Source organism: Trichoderma breve, chromosome 1, assembly GCF_028502605.1.
Source record: "Trichoderma breve strain T069 chromosome 1, whole genome shotgun sequence".
Classification (NCBI taxonomy): Eukaryota; Fungi; Ascomycota; class Sordariomycetes; order Hypocreales; family Hypocreaceae; genus Trichoderma; species Trichoderma breve.
In genome coordinates this window covers 5,515,566-5,536,669 of record NC_079232.1, presented here as the reverse complement: position 1 = coordinate 5,536,669, position 21,104 = coordinate 5,515,566, and the positions used below count along the sequence as shown (strand labels likewise).

General features: G+C 48.0%; 7 protein-coding genes across 7 annotated transcripts; 5 read left to right on the top strand and 2 right to left on the bottom strand.

The window, feature by feature from the left end:
- Positions 1 to 1,318: 1,318 nt before the first annotated feature.
- Positions 1,319 to 3,549, top strand: T069G_01631 (fungal specific transcription factor domain-containing protein; the record flags this gene model as incomplete). Its single annotated transcript, XM_056168841.1, has 4 exons — positions 1,319 to 1,409; positions 1,480 to 2,638; positions 2,799 to 3,181; positions 3,239 to 3,549. The coding sequence occupies 4 exons, from the start codon at positions 1,319 to 1,321 to the stop codon at positions 3,547 to 3,549; spliced, it is 1,944 nt and encodes a 647-aa protein (XP_056034157.1).
- Positions 3,550 to 5,037: 1,488 nt separating this feature from the next.
- T069G_01630 (homogentisate 1,2-dioxygenase domain-containing protein) lies at positions 5,038 to 6,484 on the bottom strand (the record flags this gene model as incomplete). The annotated part of the gene is made up of 3 exons (XM_056168840.1): positions 5,038 to 5,649; positions 5,695 to 6,352; positions 6,414 to 6,484. The coding sequence occupies 3 exons, from the start codon at positions 6,482 to 6,484 to the stop codon at positions 5,038 to 5,040; spliced, it is 1,341 nt and encodes a 446-aa protein (XP_056034156.1).
- A 496-nt stretch (positions 6,485 to 6,980) lies between these two features.
- T069G_01629 (uncharacterized protein) lies at positions 6,981 to 7,709 on the top strand (the record flags this gene model as incomplete). The annotated part of the gene is made up of 1 exon (XM_056168839.1): positions 6,981 to 7,709. One exon carries the CDS (start codon positions 6,981 to 6,983, stop codon positions 7,707 to 7,709), a length of 729 nt encoding a protein of 242 aa, XP_056034155.1.
- Positions 7,710 to 7,976: 267 nt separating this feature from the next.
- T069G_01628 (uncharacterized protein) lies at positions 7,977 to 9,118 on the top strand (the record flags this gene model as incomplete). The annotated part of the gene is made up of 2 exons (XM_056168838.1): positions 7,977 to 8,507; positions 8,552 to 9,118. 2 exons carry the CDS (start codon positions 7,977 to 7,979, stop codon positions 9,116 to 9,118), a joined length of 1,098 nt encoding a protein of 365 aa, XP_056034154.1.
- Positions 9,119 to 10,972: 1,854 nt separating this feature from the next.
- Positions 10,973 to 11,776, top strand: T069G_01627 (mycolic acid cyclopropane synthetase domain-containing protein; the record flags this gene model as incomplete). The annotated part of the gene is made up of 1 exon (XM_056168837.1): positions 10,973 to 11,776. One exon carries the CDS (start codon positions 10,973 to 10,975, stop codon positions 11,774 to 11,776), a length of 804 nt encoding a protein of 267 aa, XP_056034153.1.
- Positions 11,777 to 12,365: 589 nt separating this feature from the next.
- T069G_01626 (uncharacterized protein) lies at positions 12,366 to 13,203 on the bottom strand (the record flags this gene model as incomplete). The annotated part of the gene is made up of 3 exons (XM_056168836.1): positions 12,366 to 12,405; positions 12,472 to 13,053; positions 13,124 to 13,203. The coding sequence occupies 3 exons, from the start codon at positions 13,201 to 13,203 to the stop codon at positions 12,366 to 12,368; spliced, it is 702 nt and encodes a 233-aa protein (XP_056034152.1).
- A 924-nt stretch (positions 13,204 to 14,127) lies between these two features.
- On the top strand, positions 14,128 to 20,420 carry T069G_01625 (cytochrome p450 domain-containing protein; the record flags this gene model as incomplete). The annotated part of the gene is made up of 8 exons (XM_056168835.1): positions 14,128 to 15,549; positions 15,607 to 15,611; positions 16,141 to 16,521; positions 16,599 to 16,724; positions 16,865 to 17,165; positions 17,227 to 17,265; positions 17,315 to 17,561; positions 17,620 to 20,420. The coding sequence occupies 8 exons, from the start codon at positions 14,128 to 14,130 to the stop codon at positions 20,418 to 20,420; spliced, it is 5,322 nt and encodes a 1,773-aa protein (XP_056034151.1).
- Positions 20,421 to 21,104: the final 684 nt, after the last annotated feature.

Genomic DNA, 21,104 nt, shown 5'->3' with positions numbered 1-21,104 from the left:
ATTCCCATCATATCTTTGAAGTCCCTCTATGATTGCAGTCGATGGTGTCAGATTGCTGGCGACCTGAATACATGTAGTTAGATGATCTTGACACTCTTGAAGGGTGACTGCGGAGACATAATGACCGCCTTGATTCCAATGAGATATAGTACCTAGGAAAGCAAGATTGTCAGCCTCCTTAGTAGTTTCGTGGTAGACCACCTACCTTACTACCAGATCGGGGGCTTTAAGCTTGCTGGCCAAGCCATCCAGGGTACCTTTTAGCCGTAGCACCGGGAGCTACCGTAGCCAGCTTTAGGCTCCCCCGCCAGGAGTGTCACGGCAGGTTCCAGGCGCTCGAACGAGATCGACAATGGTGGAGGTTGTCGCGGAGGGGGTGTATTCATGTTCTCAATTCTGTTTCTATCTGCTCTATCAAGCCAGATCTGGCAAATGTTTAGCAAAAGCTCTAGCAAACAAGGGAAGCATGTCCCCGAGCGGGTTCTTCGAAGCCTGGCCACGAAGCAACTGATCCAGGTTATTGTTGTCGATTGCCCAATGCCCACCTGTTGCTCCTTGCTACATATGTAGGTATTTTGTGGTTATAAGATGCTGGATCGAAGTAAATGCTGATCCGTGATGATACGCGTCTTGAGAATCACGATAGCATGATGATAAGACGAATAATTAGCCCTTATCAATTCTGCCTGTTGAGCGAGGGCATCCATCTGAAACAGAAGTCGAGTCTTTGCCGATATTTGCATTACTGTCTAGGTACTAATAGTACCTACCCGCCATCATAGGTACTGGATTATGAGGTAGGATTCAGGCGTCATGCTGTGCACATCTCAAGTGGTGTCGCGCGCTGACTAATCCACTAAGCGAGGGGAGAGACAGTAATACCAGCAAGTGACTGTACCTGGGCGGAATCTTGTCGGGTTTGTTTGTGCCTAAGGTAATCTTGGACATGTCGGCTTGCTGCAGACGAAAGATCAAAGGTGGTGCGATTCGGATTGCATAGCGCTTCTGTGGCCCAACGACTGGATCCAGTCACTGCTGGAAATGCTCTCTCACCAAAGCAAACGGGTCCGGGCCTGTCAGAATTGCAGCCGGTGAGTTTCCTTCTTGATTTGGCTTTGGATTCTACTTGACGTGATGGATGGGCCATTGCCAGCTAACCTATTGCTGCAAACAGGAGGAAAAAGAGATGTGAGTTGATGTTCTGTGGCGTAGAATGAATCGTTGTTGCATCCATATCTATACCCATGCTCATGTTCGTGTTACGTACGTGCCTTTAGGTAGCGGGACGAAGCCGCAGTGTTTGCTATGCACTCAAACTATGGCAACTTGTATCTACCCTGCATTTACAAAGAAACCTGGCCCGAGAAAGGGCTACAAGAGAATAGCACCCACCAGCGACAAATCAAATGGTGAGCGCAGTTGATCACTTTATCGACACATTCAGCGGCGCATTCGACATCTTCTGACCCACCGAATTAGACCCTCTGCCGCCCCAAGAAACACAGACTTTGGGCTCAGCACTCGACGACAATGGCGAATGGGATGAAAGTTGGTCGCAAAATGCCCTGGGACAGATGAGCTGGTCTCAATCTTCCTTCTCCGGAGACACGTTTCATCCCCTTTCAAGCCTGGATCCCACACTCGAAGTTACAGCATTGGCGACAACCCTCGAATCCGTACCTTCACAACCGCCGTGGAGCAATTCCCCAATAAAGGACTCTCCTCTTCCTTCCAAAGCACTCATCGTTCACCTGTTAGATGTCTATTTTGACTACGTCCATCCGCAGATCCGCCTCCTCCACCAACCAAGCTTTGTCAGCCGGGTTGAAAGTGGCTCGTACGCGTTGGACGAGCAGGCAACGCTCATCCTGTCAAGCATATTTGCTTTGGCGGCGAGATATTCGGATCATCCTGAAGTCGACCTTTTTGACCGCATGCTGCTGCGTCGGGCGTCTGGCAGCTACGACAGCCAAGATGACATCCGCTACAAGAGCCGAAAGCGATGGGAGCGTGGCCAAGGCTTTCTCAGTCAGGCATACCGGCTCCTCATGAATGAAACCTCAAGAATGGACAGGCTGGAGCTTGAAAGCGGCGAGATGCAGAGGCCGTCGATTACAGTCGTGCAAGCTGCTGCCATTGTTACTTTTGCACAAATGGGAATCGGACTTAGTGGTCGGACGTATTCCTTGCTATCAACCACAGTGCGATTGGCCCATGACTGTGGCTTGGATCAAGTCGACTATAACGACGAAACAATATCCATGTCGAGGGATAGCGATTCAGAGCCTTGCAAATCCACATGGGTCAAGAAGGAGGAGCTGCGGCGCACCTGGTGGGTCATTGCGTATCTGGAGAACTTCATCTGCGTAACAAAAGACAGGCCGCGCATGATTGATTGGGGAAAATGCAAGACGAAGCTTCCGTGTGACGACAAGGTCTGGTTCCAAGGGCGTTATTGCCCATCGGATTTCCTACCAGCGAGCCTCGACGATTTGCGAGCATCTCTGACAGTACAGCCTCAACTCTCTGTCCTGGCATATCGGATCAGAACAATGCATCTTGGCGCAAAGATGCTCGAAGAAGCTATGAATCATGACGATGCTCTTGAATCAAACGAAATTCTCACCAAAATCCAAGAGTGTGCTACGTTTTACAAACAGAACATGCCCCTGGAATCGAAGACGGGAGATGCCGGGCAATTTAAGATCTCGACCGATCACTTTCATCTACGTTTATTGCTCGAATCGCAAGTCTCGATCTATCCCGGCTCAGTAGTTCCACCGCTGACCACAATGCAGTGTATTTGCCATTTCCAGCAAGATTCGATGCTTCAAACATGCAACACCCTCTGACATCTTTAATCTCTGCCACGATCTGTCCCGCCGGCGACGACAGGGCAACGACAATGGCACATCGCCCGAGACCAAAGCGTTTTCTCGGGCGCTATCTGCATCCGAGACCGTTTGCTCCATTCTTCGAGATTCGTCGGCCGACGATGTGCCACGCTCCTGTCCTTACCCCGCCTCTGTCCTATGGGTGCCCGCATGCCTCCAATTGCTTGTCAAGCTATTCACTCGAGCCGATCCGGAACTGGCAGAGAGGGCGTCGCTTTCCTTGCAAATCTTGACCATGACGTTGGAGCGATTTGCTGAGTTCTCGGGTCTTGGCCGATTCGTCTTGAGTATGTTGCAATGGAATGTAGATGCGACGGAGACACAAACTGACGGGCTGCGTATAGATTCTTTCCGGCGGTACGAGAAGAAGCTGACTGACCTGCAGTGGGCAGACAGCAAACCGGGTGACGACGACCATTGGATCTTGTCACGCATCTTGTTCTTTCCGGACCACATCAATGCTCTGTCTCTGAAGGAGGTGACATCAATCGACCATTCAGAGGGACTGGTAGATCCCGCTCTCGCTCTGTATCAGGAACCCAGCGCACAATTCAGCATTGGGAGAGATGTTATTGTGCAAGATGGCATTGATAGCTTTGACTACATCACCAAAGACTCGAATTGGATCTGGTCAGAAGGCGTTAATGGATTCTAATTTGCGATTTCTTGTCTATCCAAATTTGAACATGCGTAGCTCAAAGACTATCAGCTTATTGTACAGGCAATCATTTGGGAGTTTCAACATGCGAGCCTCTAGACTAATTGCCATGAATGATGAAGCATCAAACAATTTTTATTCTCGTATAGTTCTCGACAAACAACCCTCCTTTCTCTTATATATCCTTGACTGGTGTCCAGAGCAATGCCATTATCTGGTACGATCGTCTTATTCGATCGTCTCGTTCGTTTTAAGTCGAAGTCGGCTGAGTAGAACACCTGCACGGGTCTCGCATAGCGTATGGTATCAAAAGTTGAGTCGTCGGCGTATCTAAATGGGATGGGAGAGATTATCGGACCAAGACTAGAGTTTTAATGGTTAGCCATTAATGTATTCAAATATCCAGCGAACTCAACTTTTATTTGTAAAGGTGACTGCGTTTGGGGATTATGTTGGTTGTTGTCAAGTAGAGGCAGCCCTTGGGCGTCGAGGATATTGAACGAGTGCGGCGGCATTCAGACATGACGTGTATCCGGGGGTGGGATCTCGATTGATGTTGGAATCGTTGATGTCGTGGCCGAAGACGCTGTTCACAACCCGTGTTGCAGTTCGGGCGGAGTGTCCAGGTGTTGTGTCGGGCAAACTGTTCAGGTCTCTAGTGTCGGGCGGGCTGTCTTCAGACGGGCCGTCTTGAGATGTAACAGTGACAAACTCGCGCTCCAGTAACAACAGCCACAAGGCTATCCTACTCAGAATTTGTCATGGACATAATATTGTTACCGTGATGGTCGAAAGATTCCCAACGCCGATATCTAATTTTGCATCTGGCGGTGGGTGACGCCTTTCCCCTTGATCGAACGTTCCCTCCCTCCCGCCGGACGAGGCTACTTACGCACGCAAAATACGAGACCCGGCTCCAGGAAAAAAGAAATATCACGACTACCATGGGATACTGCTGCTCCAACTTTTGTTCAGACTCCCGAGTCCGGTTGGGCATTTGGCTCCAGTCCAAATCACACTCATGCGCGGGCCTCGACCTCTGCGGCAACGGCCAAGCACATCGCCAGACCGTAACATCTTGGATAACTACATGTTTGCTCGTCAGCGGAGTAGTCCCACGGCCCATCGCATTCATTTCAATGCGGTGAAATATGTCTTGGATAAAAATATTTGGGGAAGGATTCTGATTCATAGGATTTTATCGTCCATGGAGACGCAGGGCCTAACCTTTGACTGTATTTGCCATCGTAGGAATAGGCGCCTAATCATTGTATAGGGGGGACTGTATCAAGTCCATCTCCAATCCCATAGAGATACGTAAAGCTGAATCAAGTCTTGCTGCTACCTTATTTGTATTGATGCCAAGGCCTGATCAAGGCAAGCTAGAACACTGCTGATGCTAAACGCTATATGGCACAAGCTACTGAAAGGAGGTTCAATCTAAACATTCTATTGGCATATACAACTGTCATATTTCCCATCTCGCTACTTAGTCTCAATGAATTGACCTGAAAACTGCCTCTTGGAGTTCTGTTTCGCCGACTCAAAAGCCCAATCCGTCAAATAAAGGGGACACTCAAACTCAAAGAGACCGAAAGTGAGGCCTTCATTCTGCACTATAACTGGCTTAGTAGTGTCCGATGCCTTCATGGCCTGGTAATGCTTCTCATCAGGCCCATGCGTCACCATTGTCCCGTTGAGAAAGGCTGCAAAGGGGCTAAAGTCGGCTCTAGGGTCGTTGAGCGGAGTGTCAAGACGTTGGTCATCAATAATGCCAAGAACAAACTCCTGCATCGTGTTGCGGTGGAACCAGGGCAGCGGGTACGTGCCTTCGGCAACTTGCCATCGAGGCCCGACGCAGGCAAAGTCAATCACCGCAGTGCCGGGGGCTTTGCCAAACGAAGGAGCTGTTAGAACAACAAACACGGAGGGATCGGCGTGGCCGTAGCGGATGTTGGTGATGGTATCGACACGTGCCAAATCGTACTTGTACGGATAGAGTGTGCCCTGCCAGCCGACGACAATGAAAGGGCTCGTAGGCTGTGAACAGCGCCACAGCTTTGTATTCAGGCGAGATACAATGTTCCATTCCGACGTCTCGTTGGTGACGGCAATTTGATCACCATTCAGCCCCTTTTCAACGCGGCCCTCGAAAGATGCCTTTGGTATCTGAAAGTCATAGGAATTGGCCAGGCCGGTCGTCCCAATAATACCGAGTTCAGGCAGACGGAAATGGCCCTGATAGAGCTCGCAGATGTACCCCCGGCACGGCTTTCCATCAGGCAGCGTCACACGATATCTGATGCCACGCGGAATCACGGCGATCTCGTTGTGCCTAACTAGCATCTTGCCAAGCTCCGTCGTGATATCCAGCGAGCCGAACTGCGGGACGATAAGAGCCTCGCCGTCCAGGCTGCTGAAGACGGTTTGCGGATCCATGTCCTTATGGACATTAAAGAACCAGATGGATAAGCCCGTCTTCTGCTGAGGATCGCCGTTGCTGCCTACCAAGCGCTGCGAGATCCAGTCTCCCTTTTCTGGCCATGGAACGGTGGGCCATGACACAGCATTTGGAGTCAGGTTCTTGGCTGGGGGTGGATTGGCATATTCGAGATGATGGTTCCACTGAGTGAATTGGTGGTGCTCGTGCGAGGACTCGATGCGATACATATATGTGTATAAGTTGTGCGATCGCGGGCCTACCAGAGACGCCCCGGACATTTTCTCCGTGCGCAATCCGAGGGGAGGACGTTGAGCATGGTTGTTGGGAACAGGAACAGCACCAGGAACGGCTTCGGACCTAGGGACAGAGTATCAGAACTTGATTCACTTTCCGTGGTCCCAAGGGGTATTAGGCTGACCGGAAGTGATTTCCAAACCCTTCATGATAGCTATACTTCTCTTTGACTGCAAAATCTGTAACGAGATGCATCTTGGACTTTTCTTGTTAAAATCTTAGAACCAGTTGATATTTTCGATTGCGAAAGCGTTGTAGACAATAATTCTTATCCTGATGTTGATTCAAGATTCATTGCAGCTCGCAATACAAGTCTTATAGTCACACAATCCCCTGATGGCAGAAGCCGCAGTCTTGTTGTCCCGCGGGCGGGGAGACTCATCCAATGTCGCGGTACATCTATTGTTGGAGAGCGGCGTATTCTCAAGCGGCATATTATCTATTCAGCAGTGCGTCATCCGGCGGCAAATTATTCGGCAATCAAATCGACCTGAATCACTGCTGGTAAGGACGATCGAAATGGGTATAGATATGATGATGGAGGCGTCTATAATCATCTGCTGTCAGGCTCAATGTCTCCGTGAAAAGCTTCCGCATACTCCATCACTTGCACGCTTATCTTCATAGAATCCATTCCCATCTTTTGCAGGGAAGCCGACTGTTTGAATCTGGACAGAATTGTGAAAATCCAATGGCTGAGCTTCAATCGAAACTTCCCGAGCTTTCCAGTGGCCGATTTGACGATGGGCCGTTGGTTGGCTTAGGGTATCAGACAGCGTCCCAGCAAGGCTTTACTGACGAGCAAGGACGTTCCTTCTACCAAGGTGGCGAAACTGTGAGCTTTTCGATTGGCAAATTGCCTATTGGCTCCGCGATTGGTGGTTCATTGACGCTTGCTGCGCTCCGCGATAGTGTCACTGAACTAGGGAATCCAGACTTGACACTTCCAGAGACGGTCAACCGAGCGCGTTTCGTTCAGAGCTTGGCAGTTGAGACAGACCTCCGGAATGGCGTATCTATCGATGATACAATACGTGATATTGTGAGCAGACATGCAGCTGGCATCTCGTTCACTTCCGACATCGACATCTTTGAGCAATCCCCTGCTGTCCGCGGCGTTTTCAGCGAGCTCGGGAGCCGTTTTCGAGGCGTACAAGAAGCTCGAAACCATCTGAGACGCGCTCAGACAGGTATCAAGGCTCTTAGAGATGTTTGGGTTCCCACCCGTGATAACAGCTACCTCCTTGCAGATGTCTTTCATCCTATTGATGCTGGAAGATATCCTGTATTGTTGAGACTTGGTATCTATGGAAGAGCGTTTCGGATAGGGGCTATATCCAACGACGAAGACCGCGAGATAAGCGAGAAGCGTGAAGATTCCTGGTTTCAGGGAGATCGAGACAATCTTCATCCATACTGAAGGTGGTCTGAAAATGCGGCAAGTGCCAGTCCCTCTGTCTGGGTCCCACGCGGCTATGTTGTGGTATTGGTGGACGGGCGTGGAGTGGGCAATGTCCCAGGCAAATTGAGCCCCTATTCTAAGCAAGAGGCTCGTGATTACTACGACGCTATTAAATGGGCAGCTAAGCAGCCTTGGAGCGACGGCAACGTTGGTCTCTACGGCGCCTCGTATAACGCAACAACTTAGTGGCACGTAGCCGCGCTGCATCCACGTTCGCTGAAGGCCATGGCTCCGATTTCTGCAGATGGAGATATCCGTGACCTGGCATATCCTGGTGGAATCTTCCTCGAGGGCTATCGTCGCTGGTGGTGGAATGAGCTGGTGCTGTCCGTCAAGCTCCCCAATACTGAGGTCGAAGATTATGTCGGTGGCCTCCGCAGTCACCCTTGGGATGACGAGTACTATTACGGTAACGGGGCTCTGTCTGCCGATTTCCCCAGCATCGACATACCTGTCCTGACGGCAGTGAGCATGACCAACACGATTCACCCTCGTTCCGGATTCAAAGCATTTTCGACTCTATCCTCACGAGTCAAAAGGCTCATGGTCATGGATGCCGTATACTCTGGAAATATGTACAAAGACTTCCAGCCTGACCTGGAGGCTTTCTTTGACCAGTACCTCAAGGGGGAGAAACTTGTAGAGGAGCCGCCAATTGTGCGTATGGTGCTTCGAACTGGGGATGGAGGATGGCAGTGGCGAACTGCATCGACCTGGCCAGTCCCCAAAACTGAATATCGCGAGCTGTTCCTGGGGGCTACAAGCGCGGGTGTTGGCCATATTTCTACTCGCACGCCCAGCCAGAAGCTGAATATTCGGCTGATGTAGAAGATGGAAACAATGCAATGCCCATGGCAGTTTTCGAGTCAGCTCCGTTGGAGGAAGACCTCGAATTGGTGGGGCACTTTCGGGCAACGCTGTGGGTATCGTCCACGACGTCTGACGCTGACGTCTTTGTTGCTCTCCGTGTTATTGATGGCGGGCGAGAGGTTCCGTATCGCACGTACGAGACAGGGTCAACCGCCCCTTTGACCTGGGGATGCCTCAAAGTCTCCCGTCGAGCGACCAATCCTCAGCGCAGTACGGTAGAGCGCCCCTGGCACACTCATCAACGCGAGGATGCTCAGCCCCTCGTCCCAGGAGAAGTGGTCAAGATTGATGTCGAGATCATGCCGGCTACTGGACGTGTTCTAAAAGGTCATCAGCTGCGCGTCGAAATCTCGCCAGTGGAGGGCCCTGGATGCCTACCGGGATGGGAGCGCGAGTACCATGCATCATACCATGCCGGGGCCACGAACCGCATCTTAGCTGGAGCCTCATTTCCTAGCTCCATTACAATTCCCGTTGTGCCTCGCGATGACTTATAGATGATCACAGCTTGTGAATAGCATTTGTCCCCTGATCAAGCCGGGTTAGTGGCGGCTTTCACGTACCACTTAGACAGTGCAAAATTAATCTTGATCGAAGAGGGAGAGCAATACACAATTTTGTTAGATTTCTCAGCTGACTAACCTTAGAAAAAGAAATTGCCTAATATTTGGCTGATACTTGTGAGAATGGTGAAGCTGACCGAATGTCCATTTTCGATTCTGAAATTGACGGATCGTACAAGTAGGCAGTGCTAAACCGAGTCATGTCATGTCAAGAATCTATAATGCAGATAGCATCGGCCAGAATCCAACAAGCAGCAACCACCTTGGAGCACTAGCCAGGTCGCTTAATCACCGGCCCGGTTAGCTCAATCGGTAGAGCGTGAGACTCTTACGAGACACACGTTCTGATGTCGCGATATCTCAAGGTTGCGGGTTCGACCCCCGCATTGGGCTTTTCCTATAACAAGCACCTGGCTAAAAGATCATGGTGGTTCATTTTTTTTTCTTTTTCTTTTTTATCCCGGTACACTATCAATTCCATTTTTTGCCTTCCTTCCTTCTATCAGTGTGAATACGTAACAATCTAGGTACATACATCACTCGAACCCAAGTCCACAGTCATTGGAAGCTTGCATATCGTACCTTGAGTGAAATGTAAGGGATGCCTCTTGATAAGGTAGCTTACACGTCACGAGGCTGTTCCAACTACGAGTCCGTAGCTTGCTTAGCTAGGTATTACAGCTCATACGTAATTCGACCAATCCCACGGTTCAAGGGAGAATAAGCCCTATATCTAGTATTCTTGTTTTCTTATTCTCTGGGAGTAGACAGTGTCCTACCTAGGGAATCTCCGATCCAGAAGAGAAATAGGAAGAATCGCAATGCTGCTGAGTGGGTTGTCAAGGACAACCTTGCCTCTCTCACCGACATTGACGAAAATCGCAGCCTATTCTTCTCATCACATGCCCGGCCACAAAGGGAATGCTGCATCTTTTCAGCTGACATGTGCGACAGGGAGAAGCCACTGCCGATGGCCATGTCCGATTCCCAAGCTTGGCGCATCACATAATACGTTTGTTTGACTTTGTTATGATGAGAATCCGTACATTAAGTAGCCACCATATCAATGGTATCCCGGTGATTCCGAATTGGACTCTTTGTCTTTGCTCGTTTCTTCTTTGATGTGCCCATACTGAAGCCTTATACCGTTATACGTACCTACATACAGCTGAAAACCGGGATAATTTTGGCTGCAGCTTTTCGGCAGTTTTAGGCGCGTCCCCCTTGCATCTCCGTGTGGGCCCGACAGCACAAAACCGGGCCGCACTGGATGTCATCATACTGTACCTATGCATGTATACATTCGAGCTCTGTTTAACATGTCTTGGTTTATACTTTGGGCTAACTCACCGACATCCATATAAGATTTGGCATCTGCATTAATGCCCAGGTGTTAGATAACGACCTGAAAGAGGGGCATGTTTCATTCCTCTCACTCTTACTCTGTGAAGTCCGACATATGTATTACTTGTATCCTTCAATCCTGGTGTTCTTCCTAGCTACCTAAGCTTGCCTCCATCACCAACATACTTCAATCACGATTCCACGACACCATACCGTTTGCTTTGCTTAAAATCATCAATTGCTTCTACTTGCTGTTTTCACCCATCTCTTCACGGTCGTTTTTCTTTAATACAATCTGGGAGGTACTGAGGGACCGTAGGTATCGACGCTACAGATCGTGTAAGACTACCTCAAGTCCAGCCAGGCATAGTGACACAAGTCTTACCAGAAGATACTCTAGATCCACCTCCCGTTGTTAGAGCGGATTCATCGGATATATACAAAATGGGCGATAGCAGCATTGTCCACAAGCCTGTTGGCGACATGGCCTTGTATAACTTGGAGAGAGCTAACCGACGTCTGGATGCGCTGGAAGGTAAACCCACATGGGACCTCGACGACACGGCGGATTTCGATTGCATGCACTACTTAGGCAATGCTGCCTTGGAGAATGCAGGCCAGACGTTAGGTATGCAACAGGGACAAACCGTTGTCGACATCGGCGCCGGCTTCAGTGCCACTGGCCGCTATTTGCACAAACATTACGGCGTTGATGTCACGGGCATTGAGCTGCAGCCCGAGATTCACCAACTTGCCGAAACTATCACACAAAAAAATGGTCTCTCTGATAGTGTACACTCCGTCAACGCCGACTTTACAAAGCTAACTCTGGATACTCCTGTCGACTACATTGTCTCATTCCTGTGCATTCTGCACATCCCAGATAGGGATACCTTGTTCCAAAAAGCAGCCAGCACGCTCAAGTCGGGAGGGAAAATCTACATTGAGGACTTCTTTGCTCAGACAACATTCAGTAAAGATGCGGGAGATCAATTACGCGACGTGCTATCTTGCCCTTACCTGCCGAGCCGGGACCAGTATATAAGCGATCTGACAAATGCTGGCTTCCATGACGTTCAATTTGAGGACGTATCAGAGCAGTGGACCGAATTTGTCCACGAACGGGCAGTCAATAACCGCCAAAAAGGGACAGCTGATGCGCCCCTTACTCTATTCTACGATACTGTTGATGCGTTGTTCTCCAGCCGCCAGTTGGGTGGTGCGCGCATCACCGCCACCAAAGCATAAGACTCGGAAGCGGTGCGAAATCATTTTCTGTATAGAAACGACATATGTGTTTGCGCGTGTATACCTTGTGAATTGGATAATATTGGATGCTAAATATTCACTATCATAAGTTGAAGTTCATGTTGAATATGGCAATCACATATGGGGAGGATTGTTCACGTCGACGTTTAAGTGGGAAGAGATATTATTTGCTGAAGAAAGAATTGGCATCACTTGACACGCGAATCAAGGCCATGGCCGATGCTGCTAACGAATTACATGGCTAATAGATGACTCTCTTGGCCTTTCTTTGTCCCCAATTATACCGTAGTCAGATACTGGTATCTGGATGGGCATTCATGCCATGTTTGAAGGCGCCACAGAGACATATGAGAGTAGAGCTAATAAGTCATGGTGGCTTTGGACGGTAGTTATAATGAGCATAACTCAGCACATGCTTAATTAATTCGTGTTTAAACTGTTATGGATTTGTATGCTATATTGGAATCGCCATATATGCAAATAATGCGGATGTTGAATCCTCTTAGACCGCGTCATCCAGATACGCACTTGAAACACCATACTCCTCCTTCAATTGTAACCGATTTCTTTAGTTTGAACTCACATTGATAACGTCTCCTCTGTATGGCCTGATCCACAAGTTAACTCCATTCATGTCACTTCATCATCCACAGGATTCTTTTGGAACCACTTACATTGCTGAAAGAAACTTGCCATTCTCCAGGGACTCTCTCACCCAGCGCAATCTATCTACAAAATCTTCGCGACGATTGCACCGAGGGAACTCAGCCTCTGGCTCGGGCATGTCCAAGAACTTGCAAAGAGGACCCCAGCCCTCACTAGGTCGGAAAATCAGGAGCTGATTCTCTGGAACAGTCTCCTTGGCGCGCTCAATATTTTCCATAAACTTGGAAATCATTAAGTCTTTGTTTGCGTAGTCCTTTAGAGCTCCCTCCTTGACAATGACTCGTGCCATGGCTCTTGTCTTTAGCATTCGCTCTGGCCATCGGATGGTAGAGTCCATCGGCCATTCCTTGATCGTTTTGCCCACAGAAGCGTACCAGTCGTTTGGATCGCGCACGGTAAGAATCACCTTGGCATCTGGGTATTGCTTCAAAAGCTCAGGCCAGAACTCGGCAGCTGGCCAGTCCACGGCTGCGTCATAGTTGGCAAAGATTTTGTCCCAGTCTGCAGTTCGAGTGTGATACGCATCCTTGAACGCCTCAGGGTCTTGCGATGGATCTAAAATCAGCTTTTCCATATGGTGACAGTTATATCTGTAGATGATGATCAGTCTCTGCGTGCTTTCTCAGCTAGTATAAGCTCAATGGGATGATATAGAGTTACCCGAGCATATCCAAGGCATAGCAGAGACTCAGCGTGCCTGTTCGACCAAAGCCTGCGCCAATTATCTTGAGCGGAGCCATGTTTTGTCTAGATGATCGTTTAAATCGGATAAGGGGACTGGAAAAAACGCGAGTTCAGAAGATTGTATGTAAATTCAGAGATTCCATCTATTTCGAGATGCTGAGTGTACGAAGATGCAACTTGATCATGTTTTCTAGCGAACTTCTCATCCATTTCCCAGTAGCGTTTAAATACTTACCATTCTCACCACAGGGAGTTATAAGCCTTTCAGTTTCTTCATGTTTTCTTAGTAATGGATGCTCACTTATTGTATTGTGTCTCAAGATTACTATGTATAGCATGTCACGGTAAATGCCAGGTCTCAGTACTATGTCATTATGTCAAAAGTATTTTGTCATGTCCCGATCGATGCCCCAGATTCTGTCCATGATGAGCTTGATCTGGGTTGCAGTGACCGATTCTCTCCATAAGACTGGCGGCATCCCTTGCCGTACACGGCACGTCGCCATCCTAATGTCTCACTTCGGCACATCGCCATCCCAGATGACCTCAACGAAATGAACCTAGGCATAACGCTACGTTTAGCACTACTACCTTTACAAGGGTTCATTACTCAGACCGACACAATTCTGCCCTTTCCTTGACCTCATCGAAGGGAGAAAGCAAATCTCGACTGCCACCGGGCTATGAAGTCGCTCCGAGCTTACCCTTAAGCTCCCATATCACAACACGTACACTCTGATATGACTTCACCACTACGTTGCCATCCGCAGAAAGAACTGGGGTCAAGAAAATAGGGGCTAACACTTATCACTAACATATGCAGCAAGCTTACGTGCGATATGTAAATACATATGTAGTATAGGTACTCAACGGCATGACGAACTACCAGTATAAGTAGCCAACTTGGGCTATATTCTAGTTTAATCAGTTGCTGCATTGTCCTTTCTTCTTTAATGACGTCTTACCTCCTAACTTCTATGATGGGTATCTATATCCTTGCCATTGGCGCCCTTTTGTTTATTTTATATGCCACCTCCTATACATACAAGCTCCCTAGAAATGTCCCCAGAATTCCAATCTGGGTCACACTTTATGATACCTTCTATGGTACCTCAAGAGTCAACTTTTATAATAAATATGTACGCGGGCTGGCAGAAAAACACGGAGCGATTATTATCTGGCACCTTGGCAAATGGAGTGTCCACATCACAAAGCCTGAATATCTAATGCAGATGTTCTGCGACGACACGACGTTCGCTAAGGGTGGCTCATATGCGAGAGTCCCATGGGGCCCTCTAGCCCAATTATTTGGGGAGAATATCATCGATACAACTGGCCAGGTTTGGAAGAAACAGAGAGAGATCCTGCAGCCTGCGATCAAAAGACAGTTTGACATTGCGTACATGAAGCAGACATCTTCAGAGTTACGTGCCAGGTTGTGGCAACAGCACGAGGTGCAGGATAAAGGCTGCGTGATTGGCATTGATATTGACGAGCATGTACAGCATTGGGCGCTCTCTATTTGTTGCAAATACTTCATGGGCATCGATTTGGAGAATGTACCTGATATTGCCAATCGACTGACTCGGGTCCTGACAGACCAAAAGAAGGGCCTTATGGGGGGGATTACTATGGTCTTCCCTATCTTGCAACGACTTCCTTGGTTGTTTCCGTCAAACCGTCGAGCATTTCGCTTAGTCAAGGAATTTGAAGAAGTCGTTCTCGAAATTGCCAAGCTTAAAGCAGACGATGCGTCTGGAGTTGATGGCAACTCAATAAGGAATCGCCTAAACATTGCTCTGAAAGACGGAGCGATTTCAGACTTTCATTATCGCTCCAATATGAAGCAGTTACTCCTTGCCGGCTTTGAGGAAGTCGAATCAGTCCTTCTGTCTGCCGCTGTGTTATTAGCAAAGAAGCCCCAGATTCAATCTGCACTACGCGCCGAAATGTCTTCTTCTGTGTCGGCCCCATACAATTTTGAAGATTTGGACAAGCTTCCCATTCTTTTAGCGGTTATTTTAGAGACTTTACGTCTTCATCCGCCTTTTCCCTCGCTCACGAACCGCTACACAACCCGCCCAGTCCTTCTGGGGGACAGCATCAGCCTCCCCGCCGGTATATGGATTGGATGGAATGCATATGCAGTCCACACTGATACGCGGATCTGGGGACCGGATGCCCTTGAATTCCGTCCCAGCAGATGGGGAAAAGACGTCTCGAGTATCAATGCCATGTTCCGGGTCCAGCAAGCGAAGGCAATGTTTATTCCTTTCTCGACACGTTCAAGGACCTGTCTCGGAGTTTCTTTTGCACTGATGCAGCTGAAGATTGTCCTATATGAGCTATTCAGCGAATTTGAATGGAGTATATGTAACGACAACATGACCACTTTGCGCAAGGTAAGTAGAGCACAGCAGAGAAGAGAACAGCGAGCTAAGCTAACAATCTATATCTAGGGTCCGTTAGTAAACCCAAGTCATTGCAAATTCACTCTAACGAGAACACGTTAATTAGTCTCATGATGACTAGATGCCTTTACGATTCTCGTATCGTCAACTTTCAGGGTTATAATATATTGAGCCGCTCTCCCCATTTGGTGTCAAGAATAGAGAGCGCGTGCATCAAGCTTGTAGTCTATTAAAACGAGCTCGAGATCGATCGTAAGATATAGATATCGACACAGTTGTAAAAAACGTTAAGAAAGCAAAAGGAGGCTGGAGCCTTGCAGAATGCATTTTGGCACCACGATATGCTACATATACTTGTCTGCTGTATTGATTTGGTGACTGTTGGGCACCATGAATGACAGGGGTCGTGTGGCCCAGTGGAAGATGCATATCAACCGCTGCCTGAATCTTCGCAATGGATCCACGCATATTCAGCCGCATCAAGGCTATGCCATTACAAACATATGTGTAATCTGCAACTGAAGCTGATCCGAAGCCGTTGGGCACCGCCTAGGCGAGACGAAGTGATCGGTGTCCGGCCAGAGTCAGAGACAAGGAAGAAGCACATGTCTTGCTGATAGAAGAAATGTCTTCCGTGGAGAGCAAAGTCTATCGCCTGCGGGGTATTCCTGCGCACCTGGATCGACTCGGAGTGGCCCTTCTTCTCAGCAAATTTATCGCCAACGGCGATCAGGGGGACGTCAGTGTAGCCTCGCTCGCTCCAAGCTGTGAAATATGGGTCATTAAACGCACCAAGACGGCGACTCTATCGTTTAAGAAGCTTTCAGACATTGTCAGCAAGAATCCAGACGCAGGTGAATGGCCACTGCGGGATCCTGCTTTGGCTACACCCCTTCTTCTTGATGATACCTTTTTCGGGCTATCACCTCTTAATGATGTCCCAAAAAATGAGCATCGCTATGAGTACGTTGGTTTGAAACACAAAGTGTAACAACCTTTTGTTATTATACAACAGTCAAACTGACACAAACACCGTGTAGCTGCATTGTAATGTCCGGCCTTGCCAGTCACCCCATGGGCTCATGGCAGCCACATGGCAAGGACAAGTCGTTTATGTGGATTCGGGATGCCCTTCCTCATTTTGTTCCAAACGTTAACTTTATTTTGTATGGCTACGACACTAAATTAGCTGGAAGTAGGTCATTTCAAACAGTTCCAGATATGGCCTTGACCTTCATTCACACCCTTCAACAAGGAGGATGGGCTGGACCTGGCTCTACAAAGCTCATTTTTTTTTCGCCCATAGCCTTGGAGGTATCGTTCTGAAGGAAGCATTCCGCATGTTAGCCGACAGCGGTGTAAGAGATGAATTGATCCTTAGTCGCTCTCGAGGGGCGATCTTTTTCGGAGTCCCAAGTCAAGGCTTAGACGTCTCGGATCTACAGATTATGCTAGAAGGTCAGCCAAACAAGGATGCCCTTGTTAAAGAAATCTCAAATGAATCGCCGTTCATCGAGGTATTGGAGGAGCAATTCTTAGGCATCTCTCATCTTCAAAAGATGAAACTGCTCTGGGCGTACGAGACAGAGACAACGCCGACAGTAACAGTATGGTTGCATCACCATCTTTCATTACTGTGAAGAAATTTCATGCTAATTACGTCTCTAGACGGTCGACGGAAAATACAAGAGATGTAGACCTGGAACTGTTTTTGTCTCCGCTCTCTGCAACAAGCCAACGCTACACTTCGAACCAGGGTCGACCATCCAAATCAATGCCAACCACTCAGATATGGTCAAATTCTCCTGGGGGGAGCGAGCTCATTGGTCGCATTGCCTATAAACTTCAAGACATGCTCAAAGATGGTACTGAAGAGGCTGATGAAGAAGCAAGTGAGCCATCTATTGAAAATATGGCAGCCTTCGATATTGAGAGTCAACCAGCTCAGACCTTTGTGAATCATGTCGATCCTGCAATGGACCCGGAATTCTGGGAAATCCATTGTAAGTATATATTCTTATTGTATATGTGGAGAATGCTAATCAAACTGGCATTTTATAGCCATCATACAGGCAATCCACGCCCCGGAACGGGACAGTCGACTGGAGCAGATTGACGTAGCAGCTGGTCACTCTTTCGTATGGGCGTTTGAGAAATTATCTGTTGGGTTAACCAGTTGGCTGCAAAACGATGATAAGCTGCTCTGGATATCTGGCAAGCCAGGGTCCGGCAAATCAACATTCATGAAGTACCTTCACAGCAATCCGCTCACGGCGGATTACCTACGCATATGGCGCCGCAGTGCTAATCATGTCCGCGCGACATTCTTCTTCCATCATCGCGGTACAGCAATCCAGAAGTCACTCGAAGGCCTCCATCGCGGAATTTTGAGCCAGGTTCTCAAACAAGCCCCTCAGTCATTCCTGGCTATCCACTCTCTTCTTGTACAAAAATACCAGGATTCTGTCCGTGCAAAGAATCTTGGAAGCCTTTCTCATGATCTGGAAGCCTTGGTTGCATCCTACAAAGTCACTCCAAATACTGAGATAATGAGGCAGTTTCACAAGGTTTTATGTTGTGAGATACCTCTAAAAGCCTTTCGGACGATGGTTGTCGAACCAATGCTATCCACCGGCACCATTTACAGGGATGAAGACCTTCTACAACAGGTCTATCCCCTTCGAGATACATTGTTGAAGGCGTACGGTATGAGCAGTATTTACATGTCCAGTGGACTTCCCACTTTGGATGATATTCTCTCTAAAATCCAAAGACTATGGACAAAGAAGAGAGAGTTCATCTCTCTAGTCAAGAAATGGCTTGAGGCTATCGACATAAACAGGCAGCTATCAAGCTTCAGAGACTTTTTGATGAGTCGAAGATCGAATGACTCATATATGGTTAAAAATACCAAAGTTCAGCCTGATGATTTGATAAAGCCGATTTTGAGTAGATTCTTCTCTCGAAAAGCGGAACGGAGCCGTACTGAAACGGTGGATTGGAGTCTAGAACATCTCAATCAAGCACTCAGTCTCGTTACTAATCAACAGCTGATTGACTTGGATCTTTACATTTTCATCGATGCTCTAGACGAACACGACGGCCCACCAGAATTTATTTCTCAATTCATACAAGACATTGCTTCCGCTGAAACAAGTCGTACCAGGCTGAAGATCCTCTTCTCCAGCCGACCTTGGCAGCCGTTTATTAACGCGTTCGGACACAAAGCCAGCATTCAAATTCATGAATTCACTGAAAATGACATTCGAGAGCTTTGTTTACATACGATACGCCCCGGAAAGCCAGGTTCAGTAGAGATTTTACAATTAGTCGAGGAGATTGTCAACCAGGCGAGAGGTGTCTTCTTGTGGGTTAAACTGGTGCTGAATGATCTCTTAGACAACGCTGCTACATTGACTATCTCCGGCATTAATACTGTGGATCTTCGTGCAACGCTCATGGATATCCTCAAGTCGCTGCCCACCGACTTGGAGCAATACTACAAGACTATAATTGAAAGGATATCACATTCATACCGCTGGGAGGCTTTTTGCTTGCTCGAGGCTGTCAGCAAATCATCAAATTCAATTTATCTCAGTGAGATGTCAGAAATCCTTTTATGTGCCAATATTCAAAATGTCAATGATATCTACTCGCGGATGTTGGACACCGACCGGGGTGACGCGACCGTCTACACTAAAGAGCACTTGAGAACGCACTCGGGTGGTTTGGTTGAAACTATCGGCGATGATAGGCTTCAGCTGCTGCATCAAACTTTGGTCGAGTTTATCCAGCTTCCTGAATTCAAATGCATCGTACTTGGAGAACGATACCGAATTGTAAAGGAAAATGGTTATACAATACTTTCAAAATATGAAGCCGTACAGAAGGCATCCTACTCTAACGGCCTCATTGAGATACCAGTGGTTGAGGCATTCTCCAAATATGCGCGGGAAGCAGAGTCGACAACAGGAAACAGTACATATCTTTCCTTCACGGGCGTCAAATGGACAGTGCCGCCAGAAAGTCAAGTTTTTCCAAAGTATTTGATGCATATGCCCGGGTACACAACACTGGAAGTTGCACTGGCCTGCAAACTCAAGTTGCATCTACAAGACACTCTAAAGCATGATAAGGAGACGAGAAAAATGCTGATCTTTCTCATTGTTTTGCATATGATTGAGCAGGAAATATTCGATACAGACAGCGCAATTGATTTTCTTCAGACTATGGTATCTCAAGGGCTGCAGATCGACGCGAGTTACTTTGGGTTACTTATCTTGATGGATCATATTTATCACACGACTCCAGAGACCACCAGGAACACCAAACCCATAGAACTATTCCAGAGGGTCATGGCTGTCTTCTTTGAGCCAGGGGCCAATGTTGAAGTCAGCACGAACGCCGCAGGCTTGGGTATTACCAGCAGTCATTTTGACGAATTGGTGCTGTCCCATGGGCACGGGGCTACTATCCAGGCGCTTCACATACCTACTCACGATCAACTTGTTAAATATCTCTTGGACAAAGGTGCCGACCCTAATGGGCTAACGTCAAAGAATCTGACGCCGCTCGACTGCTGGGTGAAGAGCAACCAAAGTTACAACCCCTACGGCTTTGATCTCGCAGGATCTCGCGTCTTGATTGAGCGTGGAGGGCGTCTCAACATTTGCACTAGAGAGGAGTGGAGAAGAGCATTGGATGGCTCAGACTTTCACAGTGACACATTGTCATTTCCGGGCTGGCTTGAGGGAGCACCGGGCGCTGATGCAACTGTTCGAAGGTTGCCGAATTTTGATCCGAGACAGTCAAGGATTAAGAAATGGCTGAAAAACTCTCTATGGTCACGGAGGGGGAAATGATGAATAAAGACTGATGATGCATGCGTGTCGCGCTGATAGTACCGTCTAAGGAAGAGAGAACATAAAGTGAGTAAGTACCTAGTTCAAGACCATATCATCATCTTCCATGAGACTGGACAATTGCTAAACGGAAAACTATGTATGCATGGCAGACACACACACTAGATAGAGGGAACAAAGAAGGAAAGGAAAGGAAAGCAAAAGAAAAACAAGAGGCAAAAAAAGTCACAAAAATATTAGATTAGCCGCCTTGAATTCTCAACCAGGTGCTTGTTATAGGAAAAGCCCAATGCGGGGGTCGAACCCGCAACCTTGAGATATGGAGATATCGCGACATTAGATCGTGTGCCTCTTAAGAGTCTCACGCTCTACCGATTGAGCTAACCGGGCCGGCGGAACACTGGTTGAGCTCGAAGGCGGCTTGTTGGAACAGCGGTGGCATATTGACCTTAATGAACCAATTGCACAAAATGTTGGAAGAAACGCCACGATCAACCCCGACGCTAGTGATACAGACTCATCGACAGATTATTTTCTTTGGCATGACTCTTAACGTGTTGAATGCTCAATTTTGCAGATTTGGTCACTCCAACTGACATCACGACATAGGCGCACGCCGAACCGCAGTCAAGGATTAATTTTCTGGAAAATGCTGATGTGGGATTGTGCGCTTGGTCTGCTGGT